This window comes from Aptenodytes patagonicus, chromosome 1, assembly GCF_965638725.1.
Source record: "Aptenodytes patagonicus chromosome 1, bAptPat1.pri.cur, whole genome shotgun sequence".
NCBI lineage: Eukaryota > Metazoa > Chordata > Aves > Sphenisciformes > Spheniscidae > Aptenodytes > Aptenodytes patagonicus.
In genome coordinates, this window is record NC_134949.1 from 139166263 (window position 1) to 139189785 (window position 23523).

The 23523-nt window shown below is 40.7% G+C and overlaps 1 protein-coding gene across 7 annotated transcripts in view; it reads left to right on the top strand.

The window, feature by feature from the left end:
• Positions 1 to 23523, top strand: part of SH3KBP1 (SH3 domain containing kinase binding protein 1) — a 247382-nt gene that overhangs the window by 183894 nt on the left and 39965 nt on the right. For all 7 annotated transcript variants that reach the window (XM_076356614.1, XM_076356599.1, XM_076356606.1 and 4 more), the window contains one exon: positions 6701 to 6795. In XM_076356614.1, the coding sequence (XP_076212729.1) occupies positions 6701 to 6795 (95 nt within the window). The remainder of the gene's footprint in view (positions 1 to 6700; positions 6796 to 23523) is intronic.

Consider the following 23523-nt stretch of genomic DNA (forward strand, 5'->3'; position numbering starts at 1 on the left):
TGGGTGAAATACAGTGCTTGCAATGGCCTAGGTAATGAAGCAGCTGTATTCTGTAGGAGTGCTATCTCTTGCTATTGTTCTCCCTCTTTGAGGCAATGATTTTTGGGGGGACTTGAGACTGTATCAAATAGGTCGCTTTTTGAATTTGGGACAGACTGTGGGACATAAGGTGCTGAACAGAGATGCACGTTAACTACTCCCATAAAACATCCAGTTCTTTTTAGAGGATAGCCCCTTTGTAGTGTTTAGGATGGTCTTAAGACTTTTTCAATGAAGTGTGTGCCGCGACAGACCACTTGTGATAAATATCTAGTTCTTTGCTGCTGCTTATTCTTCCAACTTCTGAGCTACGAGGACGATGCTGGGAAGGGGAATTGCATGTCACCCTGGGCCCTTGGGGTCTGTCAGAGAAGCTTGCAATGGCTTTGTTTTTCCTTCCAAAGGACGGGACTAGGAGGGACGTGGGCAGAGAAGATGCTTATTGTTGTGTCGTCATTGTACCTAGTTGGAACAATACAGTTGAAAAATCACAGGATGTAGCCAAGGGTACATATTTTCAAATGGGATTATACCTAGCCCAAGCCCCCTCAGTTCAGAATGTGTCGGGCCAGAAGCTGAACATCCTGCATCAGATCCAGCCTGTTGGAGTTGTAAGATATGCTGTAACGTTTATCTGCTCACTCAGTTCCCTGAGAAATGCTCATTGCCTATGGCAGGTTGTTCTCCTTTGCTTGGGAGAAGCTGTGAGTTTGCAGGGAGAGACTCTGTGGTCTGACAGAGTGAATTATTTTTGAATTAATAAATGAGGACTGAAAAGCTCATGAATATCATTTTTTCTCCTCCCTTACTGTTTCCAAGTTGTCTTCTGTTGGGGGTTTACTAGCAGGTGTATTTTTAAAATGTCTTCAGGTCAGAGGAAAAAAGAGGCTTCTGGAAGAACCATCTGTGACGTATAAACCCAGCCTTGGATGTCAAATGTAAAAATGAGATTTATCATCTACAGTTGAGGGATGCTTAATATCGGTATCTTAGTTTGAAGCTTTAATTTGGCTTAAGTCTATTTACCAGGCTTGTAATAGGATATATTATTTTGACCGTTAGTTTTTTGGTGGTTTTTTTTTTCACTTGGAAAACCCCCAAATTCAGCAAGTTCCAGTTGGTCTCTACAGTGCTGTGTCTGAAATTAGTATTTCCTTTTATCTTTTCTTCCTTCCTATCTAAACAGAACTGTTGAAATGAAGTGCTTCTACGTCCTCTTGCTGCATTGTGCTCTGCTGAGTAAGGACAATTTTAGTACTGAAGTGACATAACCTATTAGATTCTTCTCTGCTTTTATTAATCTGATTTTAAAGGTTCATATTATTTGGAGTCCTGTTGGCTTTGCTTTTACTTACTTAAATCATGTTGGTCTACCATTCCCTTAGGAGAAGTTTGAAAGCTGACTTTGTCTAGTCACTTATATTGTTCCAAACCCATCCATGTTGTTGAGACCTAGCTCTGTTGCAGCGTGATCCACAGGGCCCTTGTTAGGCAGAGGACTGTATTGATTTAGTGTATATGTCAGTGCGAATCGCACTCAAGGAGTCCAGACTTCTACTGTACATAAACCATGAATTTTTTCCACAGCTGTGCCTTCACCCGGTGTTCTTGTGCCAGCCTTCAGAGCACGGGGCGGCCATGAGCTTCCCCCAGCTCCCTCTTGTGCCTCTCACAAGATTGCCTCTTGGCTTTTCATGAACTGCATCAGCATTGGCTGAGCTTAAGATCTGTTTTTTGACAATTTTCTCTAGTTTAATTCCTTGTTTCTCTGCTATCTGGATATTAAAAAAAAAAAAAAAGGTAGGAGTTTGGTGGGGAAGGTGGACAGGTCATGGGAGAACAGAGTTCTTAAAATCAAAACTAGAAGGCGAAGATGCATAGCCATTTGCTATGTGTGAAAGACTGAGTTCTTTGGTTAAAGTCTTGCTGCTTTGGACAGCCACTTACTGTGAGATCCACATTGACACATACTTTTAGAGGAAAAGCTTAAAAAAAAAGAAGAAGGAGAGCACTTACTTTCCTGATTATCAACTGACTTTTTCAGATCCTGAAACCACAACCTTCTCTCCACTCTTGTCTGTTGGGGTCTTCATCTTGAAGGATGATTCAAATTTATAGTCTTCAAATAGCAAGGGGGAGCTGAGGGAGGATTGCCTGTTATAGGACTCAGGAGACATGAGTCCCCTGGAGACACTTGCTGTTCAAAGCATTCTTTAACTTGAAACACATGAGATTCATCCACGCCTTGGGCGAGAGCTGCACCACTGGCATCCTTTCAGAATAGTACCATTACTGTGGTATAGTGGCTGTTCTTCTCTGTTGATTACCTGTGCGTTGTGCTTGGCTTCCCATCTAATCTTGAGATTATACAGTGTGTAGATTATATAGTGAATGGAGGAACAACTTATGTACTTGAGAATGGATTCTCAGGAATGATCTTCCTTGGGCCCAAGTGGTGTTTGCCTCTGAGAACCCAGCCTGGCTTCTGTTCTGTATCTCAAAAAAGAGGTGCTAAGCCTGTTTCCAGTAACCAGAGACTTCCCTGAGTACACAGCACTCAGCTTCTTTAGTACAGTATTCCATCTACATCATCTCTGTACTAATTCTCTGAATCTTTTATCTAGCAAAGCTGTTTTTCAGGATGCGGATACTCTCAGAATAGGAAAAAAAAACAACCATGATTACTTAAGGGAGCTGTCCTGGTTTCGGCAGGGATAGAGTTAATTTCCTTCCTAGTAGCTGGTACAGTGCTGGGTTTTGGAATTAGGATGAGAATATAACATTGATAACACACCCATGTTTTAGTTGTTGCTAAGTAGTGCTTACACTAGTCAAGGACTTTTCAGCTTCCCATGCTCTGCCGACTGAGAAGGCTGGAGGTGCACAAGAAGCTGGGAGGGGGCACAGCCAGGACAGCTGACCCAAACTGGCCAAAGGGACATTCCATACCATGTGACATCATGCTCAGTACATAAACTGGGGGAAAGTTGGCCGGGGGGGCCGCTGCTCAGGGACTGGCTGGGCATTGGTCGGTGGGTGGTGAGCAATTGCATTGTGCATCACTTTCTTTGTGTATTATTATTATTATTATTGTTGTTGTTGTTGTTGTTGTTGTTGTTGTTGCTATTTTATTTCAATTATTAAACTGTTTTTATCTCAACCCACGAGTTTTTCTCACTTTTACTCTTCCGATTCTCTCCCCCATCCCACTGGGGGGCGGGGGGGAGTGAGCAAGCGGCTGTGTGGTGCTTGGTTGCCGACTGGGGTTAAACCACGACAGGAGCGTACACACTGAAGTGTGAAAATGTGCTGAATCTTACGTTTCTCTTACATGCTGCTCTGCATCTACCTGACCTAAGTCAGTATGTGTCAACTTTCCACCAGCTTTTACATAAAATGTTATTATGCTGTCCTGAAGACAAGATAGTGAGCAGGTGAAACATCCTAGCTGGGTCCATGAAGAGAAATCCAAACCCTTTGTCCAGAATGCAGTAACCTAGCAGTTAGACACCCCTTTCATCGCCTGAAATCTTAGTTGTGACGTGGTAGTTCTCACATGCCCAGTCATTTGGCAATGTTACCAAATGTTTATTTGACAGTGTTCCCTGCTCTCAGAAACAGCAACAGAGGCTTATTTTTCCCTTGCTCATATTGCTTTCAAAGATCATGTTTGTTGTCTTCATCTGACTCTTGTTTCTTCAGAGTCATCAGAGGGGGTATGGTGGGTTGACCCCAGCCAGCAGCTAAGCTCCACCCACCCACTTGCTCCCCCATAGCGGAGAGACTAGGGGGAGCAAAAGCAAGAAAACTCATGGATAAAGACAGTTTAATAAGTGAATGAAAGAGGAAAAAAAAAGGCGACGCAAAGGCAATCATTCACCACCTACCACAAGTAGACCAATGCTCAGCCAGTCTCCAAGCAATGGCTACCTCCCAGACCAACACCCCCCAAGCTCACCCTTTTTTATTGCTGAGCAGGAGGTTATATGGCACGGAATATCCCTTTGCTCAGGTTGGGTCAGCTGTCCCGGCCGTGTTCCCTCCCAGCTTCTTGCCCACCCCCGGCCTACTTACTGGGGGGCAGAGCGGGGAAAAAGAGAAAAGAGAAAGCCTTGGCACTGTGCAGGTGCTGCTCAGCAATAGCAAAAAACCACTGGTGTGTTACCAGTGCTGTTTTAGTCACAAATCCAAAATATAGCACCATGCGGACTGCTGTGAAGAAAATTAACTCCATCCCAGCCAGACCCAGTACAGGGCAGGGCCAGAAAACCAACTGCTAATGATTGTGGATAAATTTAAATTTTTGTGTTCAGGAAAATAAATCTGTGAGGCCTAAGAAATTCTTGTTGACTTGAACCAGTGCTGCATAAAATTCATGCTGTTTCTGAGTGGCAATGTGTGAACTGGAGAAGAGCTTTCCTCTTCCCCATTAGTACTGTTTCATTTCTCAGGCTGATTGTGCTTACAGCCAGCAACCCTTCACATGCATGTGTGTTGGCTGCTTATTTAAGGTTGATGTTCCTGTCACTAAACTTTAGCAGTTGCCATGCAGCTTCTGAGTCAGAGCCCTAAGTTTCAGTATAGCCATGTGAGTTTTGTGTCTGGGCTCCAGTGGGTCCCGGTAGAGATCTGTCAGTGCTGTCCAGGGAGTTCAGAGTGTGATTCAGCTAATCAAATGTAGATGTCTGCTCTTGGGGTGAAGACCGGCTCTCAAGGCTTCGCTCACTTTAGTGACTTGATCTCCATCGACTGTAGTGCAAGTGTAGGCACTGACATCATTGGTTTCTAACATCAGGTGCCTGAATCTAAATCCAGACACCAGGCCCAACCCTGGGGGCTGAAATCGGTTGCCTGCATCTGGAGCTGTTTAAGATACCCCAGGGTATTTTGGCTTGCCTCCAGCTGCCAGGCCAGAGGGACCTGGCTCTTCCATAGGTTGTGCATCGTATCTGCCAACGACGTGGGTGTCTTACATACCCACAAGTGTCTGAAATGGCACTTAGTGTCTGGGCAGCTGAACTGACCCCCTGGTGGAGCCTCAAATACCCACAAGTGTGATAATGCAGGTTCTCTTTATAGTAAGTATAAAGAAATAGGTCCTGTTGTTTCAAATTAATTTAGATTTCTGTGGCCTGCAAGTACCTGTGTCATGGTTTAACCTCAGTTGGCAACTGAGCACCACGCAGCTGCTCGCTCACTCCCCCCTCCCCGGTGGGATGGGGGAGAGAATTGGAAGAGCACAAGTGAGAAAAACTCGTGGATTGAGATAAAAACAGTTTAATAATTGAAATAAAATAAAATAACAATAACAATAATAATACACAAAGCAAGTGATGCACAGTGCAATTGCTCACCACCCACCGACCGATGCCCAGCCAGTCCCCGAGCAGCGGCCCCCCCAGCCAGCTTTCCCCAGTTTATGTACTGAGCATGACGTCACATGGTATGGAATGTCCCTTTGGCCAGTTTGGCTGTGCCCCCTCCCAGCTTCTTGTGCCCCTCCAGCCTTCTCAGTGGGTAGAGCACGGGAAGCTGAAAAGTCCTTGACTAGTGTAAGCATTACCTAGCAACAACTAAAACATGGGTGTGTTATCAACTTTGTTCTCATCCTAAATCCAAAACACAGCATTGTACCAGCTACTAGGAAGGAAATTAACTCTATACCAGCCAAAACCAGGACAACCTGTTTCTCTGCATCGAATATGACAGTTGACTAGAGGTAGAGGTTATCAAAACTGAGACATTTAAATGAGGCGAACACTTCTACAAAGTCACATGCCCTTCTACAAAGGGTCCAGTAATTTCTGTGCATGTTTCTTTGGTCTTTTTAAACCTGCTATCTTAGAGTATCACATACATTATTTAACAGCTGGAATACATATTCCCTTTTTATTTGTAAAGCACATTGACATACTTGTCTGTTGCACAGCAACATGTTGTAAGTAACTTCTTTTCATGACAACTGCTTTTTATGATTTCTGAGTAGGAGTGCTGGCTCCTGTATTTTCCAGATGAAAGCTGAGATGATGTCCTTATTTATAGACAGTAGAGGGAAAAGGGAAGAGAAAACTTTAGACTAATATTCAAAATTCTTATTTTATGCTGAGTGTACAGAAGGTTTATTTATAGAATCATAGAATCATTTAGGTTGGAAAAGACCTTTAAGATCATCAAGTCCAACCGTAAACCTTTACATTTATTAATGTATTATTTATTATTTTATAATCTTTATAGATGCAGAAATATCTGCTTTCTTGCACACTAGGGGATAGATAAGCTATGTCAACATACTGGGTCCTTTGTGCTTCCAATTTCTGTGATCTGGTGGAAGGCCATACCAGGGGAACTATTGAAGCAAGTGTCAGATGCAGGCTTACTCTAAGGGAAATGATTTGTGGCAGCTTGCCGTCTGGAGTAATTTCATCTGAGATAATGGTTCTGGGGGCTACAGAGCTGGCTCCCTGGATGACATGTGTGGGAATGCTCATCAGTGTGCAGTTTTTTAAATATTTCCTACTGTTTATGAAGGTCTAAAATACAAAGAGAAAGATGGCAAGAAAATGAGAGAGACACTTGTGGAACATTTTAGGAAGATTTTCACCCTTGGATAAGCAGTTGTTATAAAGTGATAATTTATCACGTTGAATGTTCTTCCTTTCAGCCAAGGAGTACTGCAAAGTGATATTTCCGTATGAAGCACAGAATGATGATGAACTCACAATCCGAGAAGGTGATGTCGTCACACTTATCAGTAAGGTAAAAGCAATATTTTTCTCCTATAAGCAGGGATCCAGTTTTTAAAATAGACATCATTCAATTGCCCTAAAATCCCTATTTGTGCCTTTGACAGTGTCCTTCCTAAAACAATGCTAGTTTGGCAGTGAAACATTACATAGACTTCAGAAAGCCCTACATCTCCCTTCCTCTTGTGCTTTTGAGCCTTACCTTGATAACGTTAAGTGAAGAACAGCAGATGTGTTTTCTTGAGTTTACAAGTTTATACAATTGATTTTAATTTGAATCTGCTCACAGATCTACATAAATTGTAAATTGATCCCTGTAACAGCATAAAAGCCTAGAGAATAAACTGGAAGACTCAAGAAAGCAGCAGCTTTGAACATCTCTGTTGGGTGTGTGAGTTATCTTTCTTGTAGGAATTGTGAATCAGATTTTTTGGGTTAGATGGAGATAATGTGCCTAAATTAGCTTAATGAACTAAATACTTATTTAAAATGTAGCCACCCTTAACACTATGGTAAAGCAGAAAAATATTATAAAACAGAAATTAAATTAAATAATTTTAGATCTGTGTTTTTTTCTTTAAAATTACTTGAAATGATTCAAGATTAGAAATGAAAAACCAGTGCCAGGAATTATACTAAATTTCCAAAAACTATACAGTATGATGGTGAGTAAACAGTTGGTTTTCTTTTAGAAGATCTGTGCACCATGTTACAAAGAACGGATTATAGTTTAGGTGCACTTAATTTCCTGCTCTTGTTTAAAGACTTTACAGTTTGTTTAAATGTTTTTGACTGCTGGACATAAGTATCTGGGAAAAAAAAGCTACAAACTAGAAAAGGCTGTGGATTTTGCATGATGAAGATGAATTGTAATGATGTGCACAATAGTGCTGTTGTTGTTTGTGCTTACATGAAAGTAAAAGAATGAATTCTATAATTGATAAGTTTCATAAGAAATTGTTACTTGACTAAGCAATTTGGCATCTGGGCAGAAAAACCCAAAAACCTTGGGAAGTACATCTGGGGCAGCGTTTGCTATATACTAAGCCATTTGGAATCCTAGAGGACATCATCTTTGTCCTGAAGAATATCCATGTAACCAAGGAAAAATAATCAGACATTTGGTAGGAAGAGAAACTGCAAATTTAAAAAATAAATTGTGTACATTAAATATCCTTTAATGACTTGCCCTCAATGACTTTTTTTGTTTAGCTTGTCTTGAAAACTGTGTGGCTTTGCCTGATTTAGAATGTTCTTGTGTGAGTATTTAACAGTGTCTCTGATCATGGAAATGGCTTTTAAGACGTTGTTCCTGTCCACTTTACGCTTTATTGACCAGGTTGATTTAATTCTCTGAGATGGCTGGTCTCCAGGTGGAGCTGTGTTCTTCAGTATACATAGATAAAGAGACAATTACTTTACCGAGGTTTCAATATGAGATTTCATTTGCTTGCTTTTTCCCATTTTCTTCTTCCTGCTGCCTCTGCCCCCACAATGGAAGAATATTTGTCTTTTATAATAACTGAGCTGATGATTTGACTGAATCGATCAGTTTTCCCAACCATGCAGTGAGAAGTTTGTCAGTATATTCTCTAGTATATCCCCATGTCCTCCTACTCTCCAGCCTGATGGTATCAAGCCGCTGCAGACGTTTTATTCCATTTTCTTCTTTTTTTCTGTGGTATGCCACATGTCTATGAACAATTACATAAAACCATGCCTCTAGAGAGTGGGGGATCTCAATGCAAAAAGGCTTGGCATTTCTCTGTGGATGCTTTTTTATGCTGTGTCTGAACTAATCTGAGATACTGAAGAAACAGTGCTTAACAAGCAGTCATTTTGCAGATCTTTTTGTGGTTTGCAGACCTCATTGCAGTCAGACTTGTGGGGTTTTTTCATCTATTTTTAACACATAGTTTAAAAAGTAAAATTCAAGTGATGTGGAGTCATGGTCCTTGCTGTAGAGTTCTGAAAACAGTGGGGTCTCCTCCATGCTCTACCATGAAATATAGTAACTTTATTTTAGTCCAAATCTTGTGAAGCAGATGTCTGTTGTGATTTTTCTTTTAGTCAGCAATAACAAAGTCAGCCTCACCTTTCTGCCCACTAATGGCTTCTGCTAGAGAGTTGCCTTTTACCTGGAATTCATATCACCGTGCTTAGAGAGTCCTTTCCATAACCAGTTAGTGATCCATACTAAGAGGTATTAAATAGAAACATATGGAGTACTTCAGAAATTATTAACATGGTTTTGCTTTGCTATCAGATTACAGAGTTTCTTTTAATCTATTTGCAAGAAATTGTTTTGCAAGGTGTTTTGCTTTCTATGCTGGAGAGAATTAGACAAAATTTATTCTTCCCAATTACCTAGACCCAAGGAGGGAAGATGATTGTTACTTTTAAAGAAAGAGATGGGTGTCGTAGTACTTCCTACAACCACAGATGCATTATCATAAAATAATGTATTTTGTTGAAATCACTAAAACCAGAAAGTTATATGAATTCTCAGTATGAAAAGTCCCTCACTAGGCTAATCTATTTTCACACAGTCGGATCTATAGGTACATTGAAGACTCACAATTTTAACTCGTACTGAATTTGCATTTAAGTGAATGCAACGTCTCACCAATGGCATTGGTGAGAATGTGTGGAAGTGGCTGAAGTCATAAGGAGTGAGTGACACAAGAATGGGGGAGAAATCTCATGAAAATAATGCAAAATGCATTACAAGAATCTTAAAAGCATGAAGATGAGACAGCACTTGATAGGCGCTAAGAGGAAGGGGAATGACTTAAATGAGCTAAATGGTAAGTTACTAGGAGAGCCTGTGTATTTGTGCATGCACATCTGAGAATATGTGTGTGAGGAAGCTGATAGTCTGGTATTCATCTTAAAACGCTAAAACTTTGTTTTGTGAAAAGAATTACGAAGGAGTGGTATCAGTAAATGCAGAATTCAAAATCACCATTTTAACAGTGCCCCTGCAGATAAAAGGAATAAGATTGTATCAGTTTTCTCTCTTTTTTTCAGCTAAATTAGTTATACAAGTCCCTTTGTCAAGATCCTCAAATATCTCCTAAATATAAAGAACAAACCGATATTTTTTTTGTCGTGGCCTTTGCAGAATCTGTTTCAAGTTCTCACTCTGTTTTGATGGATGTTGAGATCTTGAATCAAAAGCTGACCAGACCTTTCCTATAGGCCTCTATGGTAAGGGAATTTGAATATCTGAGGGTTTTTATGAAATAGCCAAAGAATACTTTGAACGGATTTGCTGAATCACAAGTGACTTCCCTAGTCACTTGGAGAATGTGCTGATAAGTTTTATTTAAACACTGAAGTGAGTCAGCAGAGGCTGATCATTTACTGGTCAGAACAGTATGTATTTTGGGAGATATAAGGGGAAGGATGGCATTATGCAAGACTGATAGCCAAAAATAATTGCTGATTAAACAGCATATTGAGTCACTTTTTGATGAACTGCATAGGCCTAAATCATGGAAAAGGTACACGATGAAATAGAGTCCAAACATCTCACAGGATGTTTGTAACAGTTGTTTTCTCATAGGTTAAAATTCACCTAAAAGACTAGAAGCAAAGCAGAAACTAACTTCACATAAATGTATTCCAAAAATTCCTGGAAAAGGTTTTTCTCTCCTCCTTTTCCCCAGTGAAGCAAATACTCTTGTAGATACATAGAAAAGGTTTTGTTTATTAATTACTGGAAATGGTAAGTCCTTTAATTCCTTCATGCAAAGTATTTAAAGATAAAAGACCAGAAAATATTGCTCAGAATTGTAAAGGAAGGTAAAAACTTCATCTTCAAGGCAATAAAACAGTAGACCGGGTACCTTTGCTTTGCAAAAAGGGGTCTAAGAAAAATACTCCTTTGGAAGAAAGAGAACAAAAAGCAAAATATAGTAATTTTACTTGTACATTTAAGGTGATTGTTGTGCAATTTGATGATAAGATACATTCATAAACAGAAAAGATATGAATGGCAAGAGGCCATGAGATTGACCCTGTAGGTTATACTTTGTAATGTCAAACATTTATGTTCCTTAGGTAATTTTTTCAGTGTCTTCAAAATGTTCCTGACAGCATTTGGACAAGGACAAGAACACTGGTAGTGACTGCACTGTGTGGCTGAAGGAGAGTGGCAAACAGGTGTTTTATTGTGCTCAAATATTGATTTTGGAGATTATATTTGTAATAAATAGAGTCACTTTTAAGCAACAAAAGATTCACATGACATTTTCAACTGTCATCCTGAAAATCTTTTAGGATTTTTCATTCCAGCACATTTAGACATAGCTACTGTAGGCTAAGTTCCATTGTTAATAAAGACTCTTTATGCCAACACTACAAATTTTGTAGTAGCTCTAATAAATTCTGACAAAATGCATAGGATTCTGGAGATTTCACTGGCATACAGAAAACAACCTGAGTGAGGAATCGATAGTAATAGCTAAATAATTTCAAAGCAAATACATCAAGCACACACTGGCAGCTGTGCACTCATTTGAAAGCAGTTTTATTTGCAAGAGTGTGAAAGATTTCATTGCACTGCACCAATCTACCTGAGCTCTAGGCAGTAAAGACCACTTTGTTCACAGGAATGAAAATGGTCTGGAAAAATAAAATGAACTACTTCAAAAATCATTGTAAACTTGAAAAGCTGACAGTAATAGAAGGGTATCCTCACCCGAACCCCTGTTATCGCAGTAGGAGTAGTGGAGGGCAGTATCAGTGGCAATTCTGCTAATTCTGAATTTACAAGATGTTGAAATTAATAGGTGTCAGTATATTAGCTGGAGTAATAATCTTGTGCCTTGCTCTGTGTATCCGACCTGGCTGTCCCTCAGCCTCCACCTACCTGGATTGCAAAGCCTTTCTTCTCCTGCTGCAGGCTAACAGCTGAATACGTGGCATTAGCAGTAGGAACGTGTTTACTGAAGTGATGGATGAACTTAATAGGGGGTCCTTTCTGATTTTGCAAAGGAGCTTTCATGAGGAGGCGAGTTTCACGGAGGACGTCCAGCCTCCGTGTGGATTGATCAAAACTGTCTGAACGATTAACGAGGTGAAAAAGAAAGCAACAGTGATGTACAGCCTCCCAAAATCTTACTCATGCTTTTCAAATAGTACTGGAAAAGTTGGTGCATTGGTATCATGAAAGATGCAACAGGGTAATGCCTGTCACTAGTGAAAGACTTACATGACAAATTATCTGGTCTAGATATTTAATGACAATCCAGGTATTTAATGGCAATCCAATTTGTAGTGCTTAATTCTGTGTTGGGGAAAAAAGAGCCATAAACCTAGTTTCTAAAAATAAGCATAATGGCAATCAGTTTTTGCAAAGAGAGTATTTGCTTTTGGTGTTATTGTTAATAATTTACTTTTCTGTGAGATTTGCAAGTTTTGTGGCTCAAAATGCTGTACATGTAGTGAGTCCCTGCCCCGAAGCACATGCAATCAAGTGGTAAGACAGACAAGTAAGTACAGGCGAGTAGAAGGGTATAAGGAAGCAATGAAATGAGATTCAGTCTTGATAGCCTCTTTCATAATGCCATGTTTTCACTGTTGCAGTGACTGCTCTGTGCGTTTGTCCGTGTTAGAGTATGGAATCTGTCCTTATGCAGAGCGCTTAATATTTTCCAGTTCTTAGGGTACTCGTTAGGCACTTAATTTCACCCTCACTCTATTTATAGACAGTTGCCCGAGTATGGCCCTTTCGCCAAAACAATTCTCCAGTTTTCTCTCTACGGAATCTTGAAATGCTCATCCTGGTGCAGGAGGTAATTGTCCAGAGCACTTTCTTTAGCTGAGCGATTGCCAAGGAGAACTCGGCTGGGTAGGGTTGTGAAGGAAAACAGCTGCTCTAACGGATGCAGGAGGCTCCTAAAGGGATGAAATTAGTAAGTGCGATGTACAAGAGTCTTGCCAGTGAGTTGAGGCCACGAGCAGGGGAAGGAGCAGGAACTGGACAGAGGAGGACGCTAGCTGATACTTAATTGAACATTTCGCTAGGTCGTGGTGTCACTAAGGTAGAAACCTGACTGTTCCTGCATTTGTTTCTACGGGGTTTTTTTCATTGCTGAATTTTTCTGTACACTTTTAATTGCAAATAGCGCACACATATTTTACAACCCTTGGTTATAGAAATATGTGGAGGAATTAGAAGACTTTCAGTTTTTCTTTCAGTATAAGCAAATAGGTAGATAGTATCACTCATTTTTCCATATTAAGATGAAATTTTTGGTATTTTCCACTCTGGGTTAAAAAAAAAAGAGTGATAATATTTGACATCATTAAAAATAAAGCTAATTGGCCAAGTAAACAGAAATTTTCAAAGCAGAAGTATGGTAGCTTAAAGTTGTCTTCGAAAGAAGGGAAGAAGTTAGTCATATTTTATGATAGTCATTCAGGTAATTTTGTTTTTTCTTGATTGACAGCTAAAAGCTTTTATCTTATTTTTAGAAATGAATTTACTAATATAACAATACAAAAAATGCAGGTTATGCAGGGGAAAATACATGATCTGGTTTAGTAAAACATAAAAATGGCTTTCTGTCAGAGCAACACAGTGGATTTGTGTTGCCACTAAATATTTGGTCACGCAGATGCCCCTATGTGGGGTTTTAATACAAGATATTTTGAGCGTTTGTAACTTCTGCAACAATCTTGCATACAGAAACTGAAAGGAATACAGTAAGTAAACATTAAATAATGTTCAGCTTTAAGAAAGCTTTTATGATAGCTTTAAGAAAGCTTTTATGATATTTTGTCTTTAAAGAATAGCATGTGAGCAATAAAGGCACTTACTGCTTGCCTTTGGAAATAAACAGGTGTTTCCCTCAGAGAAAACAATACCATAAAGGGTCTTGGTGCATGCCCTTTTCTCTCCTGAGGTAACCATGAATTATTCAACACATCTTTGGCCAGACCTAATAGCCACACCTGATCTGCTTTCTGTGTTCCTTGCCCCCTGTGCTGTGCTCAGCACCAGTTTTTCCGCCCAAGATATCCCACCTCCTTAGCTGATTGAGCAACCTGCTCATACTGAAGCTGCTGATTTCATACAAGAAATTATTTTGCAAAGCGTGCATGCTGAGGGTGCACTTTTACATGACTGATGGTAGGTGGCTGCTGAAAGGGATGGTTCTGCTCCTTCCCTCTTGCCTTGCATCTGGCAATCTTGGCCACAGAACACGCAGGGGCGTGTGAGTAGGAAAGGGTGATACGAGGAGCAGGATTGCGCCTGCAGTCAGCAGCCTGCCAAGAGACTGGCTTAGCAGTAGGGTCACTTTTCCCTGACCTGAAACTTTCCTCTGAAGGTTTTGACCTAATGGGAATAAGAAGGTTTGGATTTTTGCTGGGTTTCAAGCCATGGTGCCGTGAAGGATGGTAACTGGAGTAGGTCCTGCAGAACGAGACCCTTTCGACATGCTGCTAATGTGTGTGGCAAGCGCATGGGGTAAAACTTGTGTCATTGCACAGAAGCATGAGTGTTTCCTCATACGATTGATATAAAGCAGTTATATAAAACTTGTGGGAACAGTGATGATCAGATAAATAAATACATTCATTTTCTAAAATGATTTGATATACTCAGTAAGTTATAGGGAAAACAGACTGTGAGTAATTGTCCTCTCATTTTTCTTCTTGCCTGAACCTTGTCCTTGGCCAAGACTTTTAAATGTTTGTAAATAATTTTTTAACACTTATTCATGTCTTGCAGCATTTTTTGGCTGCTGTGATTAGCAATGGGGCATTAAGTAAGGTCTGTGTAGAGATAAAGCCTCACAGTATTTTTAATAAGGTACCAGGTGCAGCTTACATTTCACTGGTATCGTTAGAAGCATTACTGAAACACTAATCTTTGAGCTGAGCACTTAAATAAACTGTGAAACCTGAGATTAGTACAGGGGAGAGGGGAGTAGCCAGCACTTCAATGTTCTTCTTGCTAGTATATTTATAATCTTTTTTTTTTTTTTCAAGTACGCACTGAACTTCTATTTTCCTGTTCTTGTTATCACTGATTGCAGTGCTACAGCAGTACCTTCAGAGGAGGGGATTCTGTTGTTCCCTGGGAAGCCCCAAATTTGAATTTTGACAAATGGAAGTTCATGCCAAGCTATGTAGGTGAAGTGGCAGGATACCCCATGCATGAAATGCTTCAAGATTTGCATCATTTGAAAAGAGTTAGGTTTATTTGTAAGTATGTTTAATACAGCCAAGCTAATCTAAAAAGGTGACGTATTTTAAGATAAAAAAGGAAAGAATTTTTTTTCTGCCCTGTGCTTACAAAAGAGATCACTGAAATGCTGAGGTGTCTGGAAAACTGTGATTATTGCTCACAGTGTGGGCTCTAAGCACTGCTTAGCTTCATCCTTTCTTTTATCCTGAATGTTGGATTCACCTGCTGGTTTGATGGTATTATCTAAAGTCTAACCTTTTCAGGGTGGGGAGAGCTATTTAAAGGGAAAGTAAAAATGCACATATAGTGCCAAGTAATTAGTAATTGTAATTACGAGCCTGGTCCTAAGACGTCTGTGATGTAAGTAGTAATGGCATTAAATAATCCTTCAAATGTTTTGTTCTATGTTTTTATAATCTTTCTAAATACAAAAAATGTAATTATGTAAGTATTGTATCTTGGCTCATCAGAGGCATAAATTATGTCTGTTACTAGCACTATCTTTCGTGTTTGCGTTGGCTAGTTCAGTTTTAATTTGAGTATTGGAGTACTAGGGTTTTATGACCTGGAACATACTTATTTCTCCATGATATTTTGCTGACTGAACATTGCAAGTGAAGTGAATCCCCGGAAGAGACTATTTTGTTCAATGAGCAATGTCATTTTTCCTGTTTGTACAAATATTTCATCAAAGCATTTCAGCTTCATTACTGATTAAACTATTTACTTGTAGAGTTTGAAGTCAAAAGGTTAGATCTAGCCTGAAACAGATTTAACAAACAAAACATATCTGGTCTGCGAGATCCTCTACTCCAACCTCCTGGGTATTGCAGGCCATTCATTATTTTCAGCCAGTTTCTTTTTTGCAGGGCCCAATAACTTGGGCCAATTCTTGAACAGATTGTTTCTTCTGGAGAGGTGTCTTCTTGTTGTGCCTTCCAGTAAAAAACACTGTCTGGAAAGAGTAGTGTAGCCACAGCTGAAATAATGTCTGATTTCTGACGGTCTCTCCCATTTCCTTCTGTACAATGTTGACACGGTGAATTCTTAGTAGAGCCTTGGAGCTTATGGATAAAGAAAAATTTACTTGTTTGACTTCTTAAGCTTTAAAAGATGCAACTGGCATTATCAGATGTAAGGTTCCCTATGGCTTGGGCATGAGAGCTGAGAGGAGCTGGGAAGGATCCATGCAGGATTTGGGGCTTTTGGGACATAGGCTGAGGACCTGAGCAGGATAAATCCCTGGGTTAGGGGCCAAACAGAGCCAGACTGGGAGGTTTCCTCTCATACTTTTCTTCCAGTATTTCATAATCTATGAGTATTTGCAAGAAAGTGTATGTAAAGGGAAAATGGGTGTTCTCCAGGACTGCCTCAGAAGACTAATTTATTGTCTATTGGACTGTCTCTTATCTAAATGATCTTAGATTAGGTAGCTGTTGAGAGATTCATTCTGCCTTATTGCCAGATTTTAGAATTATGTTTCTGCTCAGGAGTACTTGGTTACTAACCAGATGCTTTAAATCATAGCCATTTTCTTCAAAAGTATTTAACAAATTTTGCACTATACTGTAAGGTCTCAATCCCAGTAACTGAGCTTAATAAGTAACAAAGCTTGATTGTTTTGAATACAGTCTTAGGTAGCACAAGGTGGGTGTAATGTAAGCCCCTGGAGAGATGCTTTCCTTCATTCATAGGTATTTTACCAAGTTTCATGAGAATTTATGAAAACTCTAAAATAAATTATTTTATGACTTTTAAAATAAAGTTGGATTTTGAGAATGTCTTGGTTTCAGCATCGTGATACTGAACGTAGTAAGAAATTTTAAAGAAACATTCTTGAATATTATTAAACTGCTTTTTTCACCCAGCTTTAACATGATTTTGTTGTTTCCCCTCAGTGACAAGGTTGTATTAATGAAGATCTGGTGGGGAGTGAGGTCAGGTTTTACTTAGTTCATTTCAAAGTTACCAAACTAATGCTGATCTTTGACACTTGTTTTCACTGAAAATTTTCCACGTATATTTATATATTATATATATTCATTAACAGGGTAAAAAAAAAAAGTAGAAATTTCCCCAGACATTATTGGTTTTGCCCAGTGATGCCACACACCAACTTTAAAAATCACAGAGCCCGTCCTGTGGCCTTCTCCAGCGTTTGTGAGAGTTGGGACCTCTTGGCCCCAGCGCTGCAGTCGAGCCCGGAGGCAGGCAGCAGTGCTGCCCCACGGGTGCTCTGCGTGGGTGGGCTGAATGGCAGAGTGCTTGTCCTTCAGATTCGTCTTTCTATGAGGCCTTTAATCCTCAAATTCAGAAGCCTTGATATGTAACATATATCTCTGTGTGTATGGGTGATAACTTGAAAAGTGCTATAGACACATTTGTTCACATTAAAGGTGGTTTGTCTTTCTTTAAATCATGAGGTTGGCTATCAGTTGTGGAAAGACTGCTAGAGAGATGCTTACAATGAGGGTAGTAATAACATAATGTGCGGCTGCCAGCACAGCAGAGCTGACACATGAAAGCTCTCAGTTGAAGTGTAAGAGGTATTCATGGCTTTCTGAATAATGCCATTTTACCAGCTCAACATTCTTCTTGATTAGAACCAACTTTACAAGGGCAGAAGGAAGACATTTGATGATACAACTGCCAACTGCTGGGATTTTTTTTTTTTTTTTAATTATGCAAGGAACTATGTATTCTAGTGGAGATTTCTGTGAAACTCTGGTATCCTACCATGAAAATGTCACTTTTTCAAACCCTGCACCATTATAGTGTCTCTCAATACTTTGAATAGTCTGAATTTTTACTTTGTAAATTTAGCTTGCCAATTGCATATTTTAAGCTTAGTAATCTATAAATCTTAAATTAAAAAGGTAATTTTCAGAGGCCAGTTTTTTAGAAGATCTCCGTAAATAATGACTGTGCGTGCAAGTACATCTACTTGCATGAGCAGAAAACATATTTGAGCACTCCGAGAGTACGCATACCACAGTACATGCTTTGCAGCTACCTTTTCTGAGGACCTGTTTGTTCTTGTTCTTGGCTTTGCTTTCTGTCCTAGCTATAATGATGAAATCTGTATGATGAAATGTTTCCGTGTGAAAAACTTTAATCAGAAAAGCTAAAAATTGAGCAGTTATGTATTGATGTCTAAGCCATGGCTTCATATTTTAGTAGTATTACAAAGTAGCAGCACGTTCAGAGGACCAGCCTGCACAGTGATCTGCTCCCTCAGAAAAACAGAAGTCCTTTTTACAGATGAAAAGAGCATCCTTTTTCAGATTTATTTCTTCAAGGGTTTACACAGCTGCAGTTATAGTCGTGCATCAGAGAGAAAATGAATACATAGCTTGTTACTTTGTTTTGGGACCTTGGGGAATAGGAAAGACCTCTTATTTGCTTTTACCAATAAAGCTTTCCCCTTTGCTAGGGGCAGCTCGGAAGGTAAGTTGGAGAGGGGAGAGATGAACTTGGGGCCGTGGCGCTCCCTGAAATGGTCAGTCTTTCCAAAGGTAGCAAGAGACGAGGGAGCGGGTGCTGCCTTGAAGGCCTGCTTGCTTTGAGGAAAAGGCAGGATACATCCTTGCCCCTAAAATAAATTGAAAACATGGCTGAAGCAGTGGATACCTGCCTGGCAGTAAAACTGTTTCTGTGTCTCTTGCAACCCTTTATGACGTCCCTCATGTGCTGCCAGCTGTGGCGGTGCTGTACTTCGTGGAGTGGCTGAATAGGTTATTTAGGCCTACCAGCCTTGCTCAGACTCTGTTAGGTTTTCATGTATTTTGGTAAAGCTGCAGAAGTTGCTCAGCTGTTGGTAGGTTCCCCGTGAGTATCGGATGGCTGCTGATGCTGGAGAGCGTCATCTCCAGGCATTTGCAGCCGGCTTCAGCAATGATCTCAATACAAGTCCAGTGGGCTTCTGAACAAAGGCAAGAGAAAATTATAATTACAACTGAACAGACAGCCAAGTAGCTACTGTTTTTTATTTAAGTGATAAAGAACAGTCTCTTAGCATACACTAACTCTCCTGTAAGTGGCTTGAAGGAAAAAAAAAAGAAAAAAAGTAAAATAAAGCATAGTATTCTTTATTATTTAATTTATTGCCAATCAAAGGTCAGAGTAGGATAGTGAAAAATTAAAACAAATCTTAAAACACCTTCCCCCCCCCCCTTCTTCCCAGGCTCAACTTTACTCCCGACTTCTCTACCTCCTCCCCCCCAGCAGCGCAGGGGGATGGCGAATGGGGGTTGCAGTCAGTTCATCACGCATTGTCTCTGCTGCTCCTTCCTCCTCACACTCTTCCCCTGCTCCAGCGTGGGGCCCCTCCTATGGGAGACAGTCCCCCACGACCTTCTCCAGCATGGGTCCTTCCCATGGGCTGCAGTTCTTCACAAACTGCTCCAGCATGGGTCCTTTCCACGTGTCCTTTCCACGGGGTGCAGTCCTTCAGGAATGGACTGCTCCTGCATGGGTCCCCCACAGGGTCACAAGTCCTGCCAGCAAACCTGCTCCAGTGTAGGCTCCTCTCTCCATGGGTCCGCAGGTCCTGCCAGGAGCCTGCTCCAGCGCGGGCTTCCCACGGGGTCACAGCCTCCTTCGGGCACATCCACCTGCTCTGGCATGGGGTCCTCCACAGGCTGCAGGTGGATATCTGCTCCACTGTGGACCTCGATGGGCTGCAAGGGGACAGCCTGCCTCACCATGGTCTTCTCCATGGGTTGCAGGGGAATCTCTGCTCCGGCACCTGAAGTACCTCCTCCCTCTCTTTCTTCATTGACCTTGGAGTCTGCATAGTTGTTTCTCTTACATATTCTCACTCCTCTCTCCGGCTGCTGTTGCGCAGCAGGTTTTTTTTTCCCCCTTAAATATGTTATCCCAGAGGCGCTACCACAGTTGCTGATGGGCTCGGCCTTGGCCAGCGGCAGATCCGTCTTGGAGCCGGCTGGCATTGGCTGTATCAGACATAGGGGAAGCTTCTAGCAGCTTCTCACAGAAGCCACCCCTGTAGCTCCCCCCTGCTACCAAAACTTTGCCACGCAAACCCAATACACCAAGCCTGGTTTTTAAGAGAGAGGGCTTTATAAAAAATAAAACCCCCTCTGTCTTTGGGATACATGAAACTCCTGCCCACTTGGAGCAGAGGGAGAGAGGCTGTGAAGCTGTGAGCGTTTCCAGGAGGGAGAGTTCAGTCACGTTTGCATGACCGGACAATCTGTCACCATCAAGCTCATAGCTGGGACACAACTCGGTGTGAGAGATGTGTAACCTGCCAGGTATGAACGTAGGTCTTTTAATTTCGTGGTCTTGAGTGTGGTATCAGCTAGTAAAGGGAAGATCAAGTTAGTGGGGGACTGACAGCTCTGCCTTACCAGCCTCCGTTGTCATCTCTTTTACCGCCAAAGCAAACCAGCGATGGTGTTGACTGAAGGGAAGTTTGTGTTCTTGTCTTGCGACCAGCTGTACTCCTGGCTTGGGCAGATGACTAGGGCTAATGTCTCGTCAGTAGTGTCTGTCTAGCTACAGCTGCTTCTGTGCAGTGAGTGGAGTATTTGTAAGACTACATAATATAAGGTGCCTTATGCTGGGGTTTTTTGTTCAATGTCCACCGGCTTCTGCTTTTTTACAGTTGGATTGAGAGCACGGAGGGAAGAACAGCACGGTGCTTGTTCTAATACAAGAGCAGTAGTTTTGCTGCTAAGCAAAACTGTTAATATAGGAAACTGTTTGCGTAAGAGACCAAGCAATTGGTTGTGATTCTTGCACCCAGAAGAGGAGGAAGCATGACTCCAGTGTTTTATGGCTTTTCTTAGCCAGTATGAGAGTGGCTACAGGGTCACTGCAGTTGCCAAAAGGAGACTACACCATGATCGTATGCTGTCAACCCTACTTGCAAATTTCACTATATTTCACTTACATTCAGTAACAGTATGAAAAATCTGGTGCTCCAAATGGAAACTTTCTCTGCCTGTATGTTAAAATATCTTTGCACGGCTTTTGTCTGGTCTCTCTAGTCATGCATCTCCGCTCCCCACCCCTACGCTTTTAGTCACCACAGACGTAAGTTTCAGAGTGGAGCTGTGTTCTTATCTTTCTTATCTTATCACTGGTTTTGTGTTTGTATTTTGTTTTCTTCTTTTCTGTTATTTTAATATTTCCTTCTGCAAAAAAATGTCTGTTTTCTCCAGATGATTCCTTCTTACAATTTTCTTCACAGCTTGCATGTCTCACTTCTAATTACATGAAGGATATTTTCCCCTCTTATTCTTCATGTCAAGAAGAGGACTGGTGTTTTTTAGTTCACCTATGTATACCCTTAAAATTGTTGGCAACATGTTGACAAAAGCTAGTTATATTCTGGTTTTCTGGTAGTTGCCATTTCTCCCACGTTTACCCTTTCCTCTTACAATATTTTTCTGACTTATGTAAGAATTCCAGCTCAGGTTGACATTTTAGTACCTTATATTTTGTGTAATATTTATTTCTTGTAAAGTTTAAACATTCCTCCTCAAAAATTCCTCAACACCTCTGTCTTTCTCATCACTATGTTTTGTCCAATTCCTTACCCTAATACTTATCACAAAATGAATGTTGCTAATAAATCCAATGTATTGAGATTATTATCACTTATTTGGGATCTGCTGAGCTTGGAATTAGAATGGATGTTGGTTCTGCCACAGAAGAGCTTTTCAATCCTCCTTTCATTTTGCCTCTCCTCCCTCCCTTTACTTCGTTCTCTAAAGAGTCATTTGAATTAAATTCATCAGAGGCAAGATTTTGGAACAAAGCTACTTCAGTGGAAATGTGGATAAAACCAAGATTTGTGTTTCAATGAGAAAATGCTAGAATTTCCCTCTGGATTTTTGTTTTCTCTATTTCATGAATCTGCCTCTGCCTGAACAATGAAAAGAGGCTTGGCGATGTGAACTGGCAGTGGATTTCTCAAAGGTATTTGATTGCACTGTCACTGCAGTGAGTACATGAGTATAGTCTCTGAGTCAAGCTTTGATAGGAGCTGATTTTTGCAGTAGCTAAATGTTGGCCCAGCTACCACCTAACTTGCATGAACTCTAGTATCTGCCAAACACAATTTCTACTTTTTTGCTGTGTCTTACTTTTCAGTTTTGTAAATCCTTTGTTTTCCTTTTTTTTCTTAAATTAAACTAAGATGCATTTTTAGTAATTGGAATACATTTTTTTCATAGAACTTTTGGGATATTTCAGCATCTGATTTTTGTCTGTTTACATTGTTATGAGTCTGGCAGGAAAACATGGAGATAAAGCAGAGATACATTTTGTTTGTTAATAAATTTTGGAATATTGATACTGGATTGTAATAGCTTGACAGCTTTTGTATAAAATCTGCATTTTGAAATTACAGCCCTTTTGCCAACCTTGAACTCATGAAGATATATTAAAAAAAGACTGATTAGGATTGCATGGCTGATGGGGATCTAGAGGTATCGGAGTAGCTTTTGTGCAGTGTTCACAGGCAGCCACAAGGTTTTAATCATATCGCTTTGATTGCACTTCATAGTTATGTCATTTGTTAGTACTTGCGGCAGCTTATGCAGCTGTAACTCGGGTATCCTTGTATGGTGGTCTGTCTTGTGATGCAGACGTACCTGCTGCCAGCATCGTACGTGGGCTTCCAGAGGATGCTGAGGCACAGCGAGCCTGCAGTTGTGGGTAGCAGGAGGGCACCACCACTGAGATTCTTCACCAGATCTCATCTGTAGCTTTTGATTTTTGAGATCTCTTTCTATCCTTTTGCTCAGTGACACAGAAGCCTCCTCTGGCAAATAAAGTAAATGAGAAAATGAAAGAGAAACTGCCTAAAGATTTATTTACGGTATGAAAATCCTGCATGGTGATTGGCTGCATAAGCCTGAGCGGCAAGCTGGAGAGGAGAAAAAAGCAAACCTGCAGCTGTTTGGGATTAATGAACGCGTAACACAAACAGCGTCTTCATGAAAACAAATGAGCTTTAAAAAAAGCATTGAATGCAAAATTCATTTGTGTTAATAAAATGAAGAAGCAGGGTAAGATTTGTGTTTCCTAAAAGCATAAAAAAGCATTCGTCCTAAAAAGAATATATGTGGTGATGTGTGTTTAGTCAGGATTATTAGCTAGCACTAAGCTGTGCTATCAGTTGAAGCACAAGCTTTTCATCTCTGGAAGCTTGAATTATTCTTAATATTTTTTTAAATCTAAATTGGGTCATAAACGTTTTGGCAATTTCAGATTAGCAGCATAGGGGGTGGAGGGCATTATAAAACATGCCATGTGATAGAACAGTTGAGTGCACTGATTGCTAGGCTGCGCAAGTAGATAGAGCCAAGTGGGAGGGCGCCTTCACATCAGGAATGAGGGGTGCTGGCTCTGCAGTAAGAGTAAAATCCTGCACAGTGCCTGCCCGTGCCATGCATGACTAGCTGATTATCTCGGTCCTTCATGGAGCCCTGTATTCCCTCAGCGGATATTTTGAAACCATCAGCTAGTCAAGGATCAGCCCAGTTCGCTAACAAAGGCTTGACA